Below are 13,198 nucleotides of genomic sequence, written 5' to 3'. Positions count from 1 at the left end.
CAATTTGTGATACAATTTCACGTGCATCTCACAATTACAAGAGCTAAATCAAGATCAAAGGCCAAATTAAGATAATAAAAGTGACCTTAGGTCACATGATAGTTAACGGAAGGGATGAGTTTTATCATATGAGCAGCCAATGAACGGCAAAGATAAATAAATGCCTAAGAATCGATGCTCAGTGATCATATCGATTGCCCCACACTTTGTTGATATCATTATTGATATTGTGATTCTCGAGTTAGATTATCTCATTCAGACTCATAATCTTTTCATCTGTTTCTCAAAAATCCTCCAAATGACCTGCAAGTACACTAATCAACTGAATAACTTTCATACTCTTGACCTTGAAATACGAACTTGGGTCAACCGACCACAGAACAAATCTGGACATTTATTAGTCGAGTAGCTTTTGAGTGAAGCCGGAGAGCAATCGGTAGCCGAATAATTTTAACTGAAGAAGCCACAATTATCTTCAGGCCATTAGTTCAAGATCCCATGAACGGTCTAGGTGATTAGATCCAATCGGATTGGAAATCCAAATCATATCCTAATAGATTATCTTAAATGCTTCATAATTATATGAATATGATGATCGCCCCCTTTTTGTTATTAATATCAAACGATTGTGTTCAATATGGATATTAATAGATTAATGTTTGTGTTGATTTAATCATTAACTGAATCAACGGTTGGTAAAATTTGATTAATAAACATTTATTCAAAGTAATCAAGTTAATCAATTGATTCCTGTTCCTCATTTTTTTCTGATTCACCATCATAATCAAAGATTCAGCAAAAAAAAAGCTGATTAATTGTCTCATTAAAAAGTAAAACCAGTTCATCAACTATTCAATCTGTTAACTAATCAGTGACATTAAATATGCTTACAGTAAATCACTACAATCAGTTGATTGTGAGAGGAAAAAAAATCTTGTCACTTAAGTGATTGCATTTAAATGTTTATCATTTGATGTAACATTTTATGATTTATTAGCCTGTTTCATATTAAATAATGACCTTTAAATAAACCAGTTTTTCTTAATTGCCTTTTAGTTAATCAATTAACTTGGAAGCAAAATTAAAACTCTTTAAATTAATAATTAAGTCAAGAAAAACTTATTTGATTAAATTTCTCATTTTCTCACCAAGAGATGGCACCACAACCTAAAAACGATTGTTACGCCATCTCTTTTGTAGAAACTGAACTTTCAGGATTAATTTTTTTTAATTTTTTTCTAATTTTAATTGAAATTAATTATTAAACACAAATTCAATTAAAACAATTGACAAATGATTTAATATCGTAATTGATAAAGTGGTTAATATTTGATTGAAATTTTATGATTTTCTTTGGGTTTTCAGGTTGATTTTTGAACTTAATTGTTGTTTGTTGACTAGAAGGTAAAAGTTAATTGTTTTAACAGGGAAATCAGGCCAAGAAGCAATTAAGTAATTAGAAAAACAATTAGCATTTAAACATGTCACATAAAAGCTTTTCCATTGGTGTATTACCAATGGTTCGTTGAAAATAAATGGCACCAATTTTTTCCGCAGCAATGAAACGTAAAGAGACCAAGAGTAAAAGTAATCGACCAAATCTAATCAAAGATGGAAAAGTTAATCAACACCATTTTAGACAATTAAAAGTTGAAAAACCAATATTAATTATCTCAATTACCTTGTTGGACTTGATGGATTACGAGCTTTCTCATGTTGAAGTAGCATAATCTGAGCTTGATCTTGCATGTTTTCAATTCTGATTACATCTTTAAGTCCTCGAGCCTCTGATTAGATTGAAAGATAAATCAATGATTAGATTGTTAATTGTTGTTGCTATTGTGATGATCAATTGATTGTACTAACCTGGTTTGAATAGAGAGATTGCCTTTAGACAAGCAAATTCACCTGGATCAACAGCGATTGATTTAAATCTATTGAAAATATCGTTTAGAACTCGAAGATCACCAGTTCGATCACCTGATGAGATATTTGAACAATTTGTTTCGCTTGATGAATGACTATGCTGATGATGATGATGATTTTGATGATGATGATGATGATGGTTATTTGGTGAATGAGATGATGAAGATGATGAGGGTGGAGTTGATGAAGATGAGGAAATATTTGAAATGGAAAACATTGAACAATTGTCCAAAGGTAAACACCATTGGATGGCACATAAAAGAAACAGTTCTGACCAAGATTCCTCCAAAAGGATAACCTAAAAATCAGAGTTAATTGTAATAACAATCAATAGAAAATGATCAATTTCAATTACTAATTCGAGTGTTCAATTGTTGTTACCTGATCACGAAAAGTTAAACTACCAAATGAAGGTAAATTTTTAGCCCATTTAACGGCCATGAACAATAATCGAGCTGATGTTTCATAGATTGACTCTTGGTGACAAGGTAAAAGTCCAGGTAAACTTGAAGTGTCCAATAAAAATGCCGATGGCATCGGTTGGTGTTGTTGTTGGTAAACAAATGCATGAGCCAAAGTATTTGTCAAATTAGTGCCATTGGTTGACAATATTGAGGAAGATGAAGATGAGGACGATGATGAAGTTGCTGCTGATGTTGTTGTCGGTGTAGTTGTTGGTCCAACAGCTGATACCTGATAAGAACCTAAATGATTACCACTTGAATTGTATTCGAAGTGTCGAGTTAACTCCAAGTTGGATGTTAAATTACGTGCTGATCATCAGGTAGTTAGAGAGATAATCGAAAAAGAATTCATATATTAGATTGTAAATGGTAACAGAGAAAAATTCGAAGGTAAAAAGAACTGCAAGATAATTCAATTAACTTAGAACTCGAGAAGAGGAAGAAAAAAAAACAAATTCGACGTCAAAATGTTATCGCGAAAAAGCAATTTAAATGCTAACATCTAATGCTAATGTTATATTCTGATTCTTATTCTGATGAGATAATAATAGTTTCACTTAGAATTGTGGATTCTTCATGATGAGGATGAAATTATCATCATTATAGGATCGAAATGTTATCCTCAATCTTATCAACTCGATAATAGAGATATAGAGTTGCCTTTGGAATTTGCTTTCTGACTATTCAATGTTTTTCGAAATTTAGTTCTAAATAATATGATTATTATTTTTGGTCCAATTTTTTTTCCTCTTTGTTTTCGTTTCCATTTTACCTTTTCCATTTTCATCTTTTGCCTCATTTGAACCATTTCGAGCTCGACCAGTAGTATTATTAGAACCACCTCCTCCTCCCACCATCAGTGATGGACTTGATTCTGATGAAATTTGAAATGAATTTGTCACTGGGAATCCATGGATTGCTCCATGGTTAGAACTGGAATTCAAACCTCGAATACCTATTACATTAAAAGAATTCAAACAAATCGATAAGAATTTTCTTCTCTCTCTCTCTCTTTTCTTTCTTATTTTCGAGTTTCCAAAATTGAACTAAACGAGAACACGAAAAATAGGAAAAGGATTTCATCTCTTTTTCTCAACATAGTTCATACGATAGAAGTTCTTGAAGAAAGAGAGAGAGAGAGAGAGAGAGAGAGAGAGAGAGAGAGAGAGAGAGAGAGAGAGTACTTTGAAAAGGTTTCGAAGGTTCGAATTTGATCCATGATGGAAAACAAATAAAGGTAATTTTGTTCTATTTCGAATTTTTTTCTTCCTTTTCTCCCTTTCGATTCTCTACTTTGTAATCTTCATTTTCTGAACTTTTCTGTAAATTTTGATCATCTTCTTCTATGATGTTCTTATTCGTATTTTTAGAACCAAAGAGAAAAATAAACTTGCGAATAACAAAAATCTTTCCTCTTCAACTTGATCCAATTCTCTCATCATTAGATCTTCCATGAGAAACCCTCGAACTCAAAGTTCTAGTCAGAGAAATTCATCCTATAAATATTTCTTTTTCTCCACCTCCTCCTCATCCTCTTTCCACCTCGAACTCATCTTATTATATCATTCATACAACAGAAGAAGAAGAAGAAAAAATAAATATTTTCTCTTCCATAAGAATCTTCAGTAATCACCACCATGAAATCCCCACTCCCTTGTGTCCGAAAATCTAGAATCATTTGTCCATCATTAATACTGACAATCCATATAATCTTATATCCATCTTGATAACGAATCATCAATAACAACAATCAATTCAATAAATATACGAAAAAAGTTTCTCTCGAAACAATCAAATCTCGATAACAATTAACTAACCTGAATTAACTGTTGTGAACAAAGCGTTTACTGTCGCAGCAACACCTTCCCTTAAAAGCCGTTCACTTTCACCGTCATTAAGTAAAGTCTCAGGTCTAATTGTTGCCGTGTTTCGAGGTTGCCTTTCATTTTGAACAGCTACAATCAAGAGGGAGAGATAATTGTAACAATTAACCAACAATCAACTAATAGATTTAAGGTTTAACTTACCATCTTTGTTCATTCCCATTTGGATACATTTTTTCAATCGGCAAGCTTGACATTGGTTTCGATGTTGCTTATCAATGATACAACTTCCAGTTCCTGCTTGACACCTAAATATTTACATTATTTAATAATAATATGATGAACAATTAGTTAATCAATTGAAATGTCAGAAAATGTCAACCAGTCCAAGTAATAAAAAGCTCTTGTAAAAAGATCACAATCAAATCAAATTAAATTCAAACTGTGACTGAAGGAAATGTTTTCATCATTCCCTGAATGAGTTTCAATCTAATCTTGATATTTATCTCATTTCCAACTGAGATTTAGAGATGAACTTAAACCCACCCCCCTGATGATACACACTCACACCAGTTATCACCCACCATGGATTCTGGAAAGTGTGTGCCTGTGATAGTGATTAGATTATCAATTACCATCGTAATCTGTTGATGTTGTTTAGATGATGATTAAGTTACAATCGAGTAAAAAATAAAATGAAATAACAAACTTGTGATCCGCTTAAACATCATCATCCACCAAGATTAACGGATTAACAGATTAGTCAATCAGGATTGTGATACTTGAGAGATAATATCAAACTTTGGTGACACTGATTATCTGATTGTTATCTTATAGTAGGTTAAATTGTTCATCATTATCAATTTGATGGGTGAAAAAAAACTCAAATCAATTAAGTTTCCTAATCATATTATTTAAATTAAATGAGATACAATCATTTGTATCTCATTTGGTGAAACATTTTTTGTCTTTGTCACAATCTAATTGTTGGAGTGAAAATTTTTCTACTCAACAATTAATTGAGATGAAACAAACAAATCAACAACTAATGAGCAAAATGATTAAATGCTTTTAAATTGTGATTATTGATTATCTCATTTGCATCTTATGTAAGTGTATTAGTTAATTGTTTCAATTGAAAAGTAAATCATTAGTTTGAAAAAAGGGGAAAATGTAAAACTATTATCATCAGGATCACGTTTTCTTTTCATTTAATTGTGTAATTAAAGTGTTAATTGTTAAGAGAAATCGATCAACTAACCTGTAAATTAACTTTCGACGGACAGATCGCTTGAAGAATCCAGAACAACCGTTACAGGCCAAAATTCCGTAGTGTTTTCCACTCGAAGTGTCACCACAAACGACACACATTAAGCCAGGGGATGGACGTTTAATTGAGGCCGATGATGTTGATCCGGCTGAAGATGAGGATGAAGTTAGACCTCGACTAGTGGTCATTTCGTTGGTTGACTCGGTTGGAACTCGAGTGACCCGATCATTTATCTAATGGAAATGTATATAAGTAGAAATTGGAAAGTTAAAAGGTGGAGGAAAAAAGGTCAGGTCGAAATTGCCGTTTTCGTCTTACATTATTTTGAGAGTTTTTTCCCTCCTCCTCCTCGTCATGTTGTTGAGTCGGAAGTGGACTTGGTGTTGGTGATCGTGTCAATACAATTGAATCAGGTTCTGAACTTCTTGACCCATGGTCAGAGTGATGGTTGTGTAATTGGTGGTGATTTAAATGGTTGTTAGAAGTTGTAAATTGATTTAACTCATGCTGTCGACTTGAATGATGGTGATGATTACGATGAGTGTTGATTGATTGTGGATGGTGATGATGATGATGATGGTGATTATTATAATGATGGTGGCTATTACGATCGGTGGTGGTGCTTGAAGAAGTGTAACTGATTAGTGGACTATTTGATTTCTCTTGTTCATCTTCATCTTCCTCTTCATCATTATCTTCATCTTGTTCAGATCTTTTTCTCTTTCTCCCTTCAACTCCCAGTCTTCCTCTACCACTTTCCTCTTTCATTTCTCCTCCATTAGAGTCAATATCAATTCGGTTTCGGTTTCCAGTTCCGTTTCCACTTGAAGCCAATTGAGATCCACTCATTGAAAGATTCAAAGGACACCCGGAATTAGCATGTAACGTGGCGGTGGGAGTTAAGATGGGCTTGAATAGGTTTGGAGCCATGAACAGGGGAGGACAAGTTGCATGGAGAGAGGTGAAAAGTGAAGATGAAGATGAGGTTAAAGTGGTTGATGCCACCGCTGCTGCTACGGCTGCTGCCGCTGCCGCTGCTGAAGTTGAAGCTGATTCAACTGATGATAAATCAGCAGAATGGTGTTGATGGTGCAAATTTGGTGACAGATAATGATCATCACCATGTTCATCATCATCCGCATCAATATCAACATTAACTGAATGATTATTATCATCATCATGAAGGTGAGATGAAAGTTTACCACCACCAGATTGTCCACCACCATGGTGATGATGATGGTCAGTTAAAGGTGATGTCATTGTAATTGATTTACATCTTCGACTCATCTTGCAAACTCGAGGACGATGATGATGATTATGATGATAACCTGATCTATTTATCGATGATGATTCATGAGAGGGTGAAATTGATTGACACCTCGAACCTGATTCACTGAGTCCACCATCATCAGAATCAGATCTTGAACAATCTAATAATAATTAACATACACAAAGAAACAATAATCTATCAGATGTACCAATCAAAATAATGTGCTAATTGTTATAACAATTGAACTAATTTAATTACAATACCATGAAAATTGATAATCTAATTGAATTTTGCAAGACATGATTATGATAAACAACAATGAAAGGAAAAGGTTTAACAGTAACAATTTAGATGCAAAGATCCGGAAACAATTTAGCAAATTGAGCAAACAGCAATATAAAGATCATAAAGATACAATCAAAAAAAGAAAGATGATCAAGATGATGAGGATGAAGATAAAAGATGAAGATGATAACCAGGAAGACCGAGAAGATGATAAAATAAACTCTCTTTTTGTTAAGCCTACGATTCATTACTTTATTATGATGATCATTACAAACACATCAATAGATAAACAAAGTGGTTCAAGGAGGAAGAAGATGAGGATGAGGATGAGGAGAGAGAGAGAGAGTGGGTGGTGGATGATAAATAGATAGAGATGAAGATGATGATAAAAAAGGATTTTATCTTCCTTTCTGATCGTCATCATCATTCAAAATGAAAGATAAGCTCAAGTCAAATCAAGCTTATAAAACCAAATCAAACCCTTAATCCGATGTCCAACCATTTGATTATTTGTCATCATTGTGTTTTTATCATCATCTTTTATCATCCTCATCCTCATCCTCATCCTCATCTTCATCATCAACAAGCAAAAGATGCACTTTTCTAGTTCAGACTTAAATCTCAATCGACCCTCCGGTTGACTGATAATATTTATATTTATTATTACTTCGAGTTCTAAGCCGATTAAAATGTTGTGTTTTCGAACTCGACGAAAAGTTCTAATATCATCTAATCGAATTATTTTTCTCTCTCTTATTTTTTCTTCTTCTTTCAAACTTGACATTCTATTCACTTTGTTAACATTTGAAGTGACTTTTATCATTTTATCATCAACGTTTCGTAATTGTTGATTGATTTTGGAGAAAGAGTTTCAATTGATTGATTATCGGAATTAATTATTTGTCTTTTTTACTTTTCTAATTTTGATCAACTTTTTCTCCATGGAAACTGATTGTTGCATCTCTGTTTAGTTTATCATTGTTTATTCATTGCCAAACTAATATACAAATTGCTTACAATCAACACTGTTTATAATCAGCAATCAGATTGATTGTGTTGTTGTTGTTGTTGATTCAATTAAGGTTAAATTGTCAAGGGACAATTTCTCAACCTTTCAACTTGTTAACAATTATTTTAATCTGATCAGTAAATAGATTAACCCACCAGAACCTTGGTTATTGTTAATCATCATGATAACTGTTAGAAATCAATTCGATCCGATTGCCTGATTGATTTAATCAATTTAATGTAAAAATCATACAATTTGTATTACCTCAAGAATCAATAAGTTAATCATAATACATAATTCAACAATCAAAAGCATCGAGTAAATTAGTTGATTGTTATTAGTGAAAACAAAATTTGTCTCAATTGATTCAACAATTTTCAATGGAAAGTTTCATTTAAATTCATTTAAAATTAACTGATTATTATTTACCTGTTTGTTGATCATCACAAGGTTTAATTGTTTTCTTGTTGATCACTTCCTGATCCAAATCCATGTGTGGCAATTAAATTGATTTAATCATCAACAATTATCAATAACACAAACAAAAAACAATCACTGATAATCAACTGAAATTGATTTAGTAAAGGTAAATAGGATTTATATAATTATGAGTTAATTGTTGATCTTAAACTTTGAAAGCCAATTGAAAATCACCAAATCAAAGACTAATTGTTAAAGTTAATTGTTGAAAATCAAAAGAGGAGAAAAGTTGTTAATTGATTGTTAGAAAGTTGATTTGTTGGATGAGGAGGAAAAAAGTTCTAAAGACCAAGAATTGTTGATTTTTCGAGGAGGAAAATTTGTTCGAAGGTGGCAAAAGTGGGTGGGAAAGTGGGAATCACATAATAATAACACTAAAAGTGGCAGTGAGATGATGATAATGATGGAGATGATGAAGATAAAGGATGAAGATGATGTAAAAAAAGTAGTGAGAGTTGATTGAGCTCTTGATTGTCATTGGTTATCTTTTACCTCCTTGGAAACGCCTTCTCATGATCTTAACAGTTTAACTTGATTCCTCCTCCTTCCCACTCCCACCAACCAATCAATAACCCACCATGTATATAATATTATATATTATTAATAACCTTTCCTATACTAAGGGTGGGGAGGGTAAAGATGAGAATGATAATGAGAGAGAGAGAGGAAGAGGAAGAGGGAGGGAGAGGAAGATAGAGAAAGAAAAAATTTCAATTCTATCCATAGATTCAGAGTATTTTCATCCTCATCTTTTTTTCTTGTGCTTTTTTGGCTCATCAATTTTCATCTTCATCTTCATTTACATGATGATGATGATGATACATGAGGATGAGGATGAAAAATAATAACAAGTTAACTTTGCTCTTGACAGTTTAAGTTATACACAATTGGTTATCATTTATCATTTATCATGATGATGAATACAATTGGTAATTGTTATATACTTTCAATCAGAATTGTGATTGGGAAATGAATTTATTGATTCAATTGGGCTCATATTTATCATCATCACACTTTTGATGATGTTCATTATCATGATATTGATCAGATTTCTCATCAGAATCACATGGAATGAGTATTGAGCACAAAAAAAATGTGGAGAGGAAAATGTTCATCAGATTATGTTAAAGTTCAGTGAGCAAAAGAAATGATGAAGATGAGGATAAATTGTAAGGAGCTGGGAGACAGTGAGGGAAGATGATGAAGATGAATGATGAGACAGGTAGAAGATGAAAAGGTAAGTAAAGTTTGTGAAAGAAAATAAGTTAATCAGAGCGAGAGAGAGAGAGAGAGAAAAAAAAAGAAACAAGAATAGAAAAGTAATTATTTTATTTCGACAGAATTTTTTTCTCTTCTATCATCATCATCATCTTCTTCTTCTCATCCTCATCCTCAGAATATTAAGTTCACTGGGAGTAAAAAATTATCTTCATCTTATTTTCCATCATGATAACAGTCAAGATGAACTCATGGTGACATTTTCAATCGTAATTGAAATTTACCTTTCAACTTAATTCTCATCTTGATCTCTCTCTATACATTTAAGATGATTGAACAATTAAGCTTAATTGTAGACAATTAATCAACTACCATGATAATAAACAAAAAAAGTTTTCACTTTAAAAATTTACAACAAAATTAAATCTCTAATCAAATGATACAAACACAAATGATTAAGTAAATGATGATAATCAAAGTAAAAGCTTTTACTAAACTAATTTAAACTAAATTAGTTTGCCTGTTAATGTTAATTGTTTGCTATTTTATCATTTTGTTTTTGCATCTTGATTAGGATGAGGATGATAAAGCAAAGTGTTTACTTTATCATCCTCATCCTCATCATCATCATCAACTTACAATCAGGTTAACCATGAATTCAAATTGTCTAATTTACTTCAATTGTCACTATTAAATCAGTTTTATATTTACAAGTCATTTTATTATCATTATATATAAACTATTATCATCTTCGTCATCCTTTTTATCATCTTATGCCTTTGAATATGATATGAGCATCAGTGGGGTAACAAAACCCACCCCACCTCATGAAGATGATGATGATAATATGATTTCAAGCCATAATCTGAAAGACAAAGTATTAGGATGATCAAGGGAAACAAAACAATTTTGACAAAACCGGATTAACATTGATTCAGTTAATACCTTTGGTAATTTATAATATATATCATTGTCTTCATCAACCTCGATCCACTCCATCATCCCACCCGAACATCATCTTAATCTTCATCAGTTTGATTTGATTGATTTAATCACCTGCAAACATTTAATTTTATCAATCTGATTATATGAGATCAACTTTTTTATTTCATTTTCTTATTGTTTCAATTTCAAATTTAAATATAAGACTAATTGTCTTACTTTGGTTAATTATAAGCAAAATTAATTGTTGAAAATGATGTAGAGAAAATTAAACAATTGGATTAAATGTTATTTAGGGCAAATTGTAAATTAGAATCAAAATATTTGATTGTTTGTTAAACTCATTTAGTTACTAAAATCAGATGAGGTAATTTAATTTTATCATGTTAATGATTAATGACTTTTGGACAATCAATTTAACATAGCAAATTGATTTGGATAACAACATATTACCCTTGTGAGTAAATTAAATTGTTACCTTTGGACAATCAAATCAAATAAGATAACAAGATAATGGGAAACATTTCATCACATTTCATTGTTACTTTATCTTCATCTTTATCTCCATCCCCATCCTCATCCTCATCCTCATCCTCATCTTTCAAATCACTCCCACCGTGACTATGATTTACCAATTTGATAACAATTGTAAGATAACTTTGATCATCATCATCAACTAAATTAGATAATTAGATAAAATTGTGATTCGTTTTCAATGAATGTTTCTTGTTATCATCATAATCATCATCATTATCATCATCTTAACTGTAACATTGAGAAGAGTCAAAAACTTGATTGACTTACAATAATAACAATCAAGGAAAAGGTTTCTATTGTTAAACTTGATTTCGTGCTCATAGTTAAGGTTGAGAATGGTGAGACTCGGTGATGATGAAGATGAAGATGAAGATGATGATGGTGGTGGTGGTGGGTAAAGATGAAGGTGGTAAATTGCTGTTGATGGACAGAGAGTAAAAACATTTCATCTATTATCACGTTTACCGTTATCTTCATCTTCATCTTCATCTTCATCTTGCTCATGATAATCATCATTACAGAGTGTAAGTATTTTAATCATAGTTGATTGGTTATTATGATTATAATCATTGTGATAAACTTGATAATCATTTTAGTTTTTTTTTGCTTCTCACAATTAATCCGATTGTCACGTGACACTGTTTATTTAGATTTACAATTTGTATAATTCAAAGTTAATTGTAACAGGTTGATGTTAATCTTTGCTATGATATCAATGGTAACGAATTAGTGATTTAAATTTTTCCTCTTCCTCTTCCCATTATCATCCTCATCTGTTTGTCATCATCAGGATAATCTTTTATGATGATGATGATGATGAAAATGATTACCTTGATATTGATGTTTGTATTATCATGAAAATCATATTTAATCAATAACAACAATCAACGGAACAATTGAATTGAAATTATTGTCTATGAGATATTGTCATCTCCTGGAGTGAATTGAATACCCGGTATTGTCAAGGTGAAAATGATGATGATGATGATGAAAAAGTGGGAGTGAAAATATAATGTTGACAATGAGATGAACTTTAAACCCACCCCGACCCAATCCCTCACCCTATGGGTCAACAGGGTGTCCTCTTTGTGTTGATAATTTTACCCAAGACGATCAATTTTAATTGTTGAAATAATAGCAACTTTTGGTAATATGTATTTCCAATCAAATTTTATCAATAAAGTTTCAATTTAAAGTTAACAATTAACTATGATTTTCAATTAGGAGTTGAAAAAGTTTTATTTGATTGTTGTTGTTACTTTGTTGGCACTTTGATTGTGAACGCGTGTCCATCAAGTTTAATCACAATTAAATCAACTGTGTAGTTGTTAAATATATAATCATCAACACGCTTTCCAATCAAAACATTAACAATTAACTAACACACTTTCACAATAACAACAACAGTTAACATTTTTTTTTTACATCACAAACAATTAATTGATAACAATTATCACTTTAAATTATGTTGATGATTACGAGTGAGATTTAGAGGGAAACGTTCAATTAGTTTAATTAGTTGGAATCAACACTTTGGAGTTGATTTTTTTCTCTATCGATATCGATAAATAATCAATAAAGTAGATGAAAATGAAGAAGAAAAAAAATTAAGTTCTAGAACCATATCGAATCCTATAGAATGATAATAATTGCGATTGATAATAATAAAGTTAATCCATTTTCAGGTTGATCCTTTTTGTTTGGGCTTAATATCAATTTGCATCACAATAGGATAAAAAGGAAAGTATCATCATCATTATCATCCTCTGGAGGATGATACAAGGAGAGGTGATAGAGGTTGAAGAAGAGGGAGAGAGAGAGATGATGATGATCATGATGGAGGATGAAAAGACAAAAAGACAAGATAGAAAGAAGCAAAAAGAGAGACATTTGGATGGTGAAGATTTTAGGATCATCTCTAATCCCTAATCTTTTTTTTCTTCTTCTTCCTCGACATTTTAGTCTCTTTCTCTC

The 13,198-nt window shown here is 31.7% G+C and overlaps 1 protein-coding gene across 1 annotated transcript; it reads right to left on the bottom strand.

Annotated features, from left to right (window-relative positions):
- Nucleotides 1-622: 622 nt before the first annotated feature.
- LOC128394263 (orphan steroid hormone receptor 2-like) lies at nt 623-9,007 on the bottom strand. Its single transcript, XM_053354568.1, has 10 exons — nt 8,477-9,007; nt 5,802-6,913; nt 5,475-5,716; nt 4,418-4,521; nt 4,208-4,345; nt 3,163-3,345; nt 2,308-2,699; nt 1,867-2,224; nt 1,682-1,787; nt 623-1,601 (listed from the first exon to the last, which is right to left on the bottom strand). Exons 1-10 carry the CDS (start codon nt 8,538-8,540, stop codon nt 1,469-1,471), a joined length of 2,832 nt encoding a protein of 943 aa, XP_053210543.1. The 5' UTR covers nt 8,541-9,007; the 3' UTR covers nt 623-1,468.
- Between the last annotated feature and the right edge of the window lie 4,191 nt (nt 9,008-13,198).

The sequence above is a fragment of the Panonychus citri genome, unplaced genomic scaffold (assembly GCF_014898815.1).
Source record: "Panonychus citri isolate SS breed McGregor unplaced genomic scaffold, ASM1489881v1 Contig00139, whole genome shotgun sequence".
NCBI classification, from domain to species: Eukaryota; Metazoa; Arthropoda; class Arachnida; order Trombidiformes; family Tetranychidae; genus Panonychus; species Panonychus citri.
The sequence above is the reverse complement of the archived record's forward strand: the minus strand, read 5'-3'. Positions and strand labels throughout refer to the sequence as shown.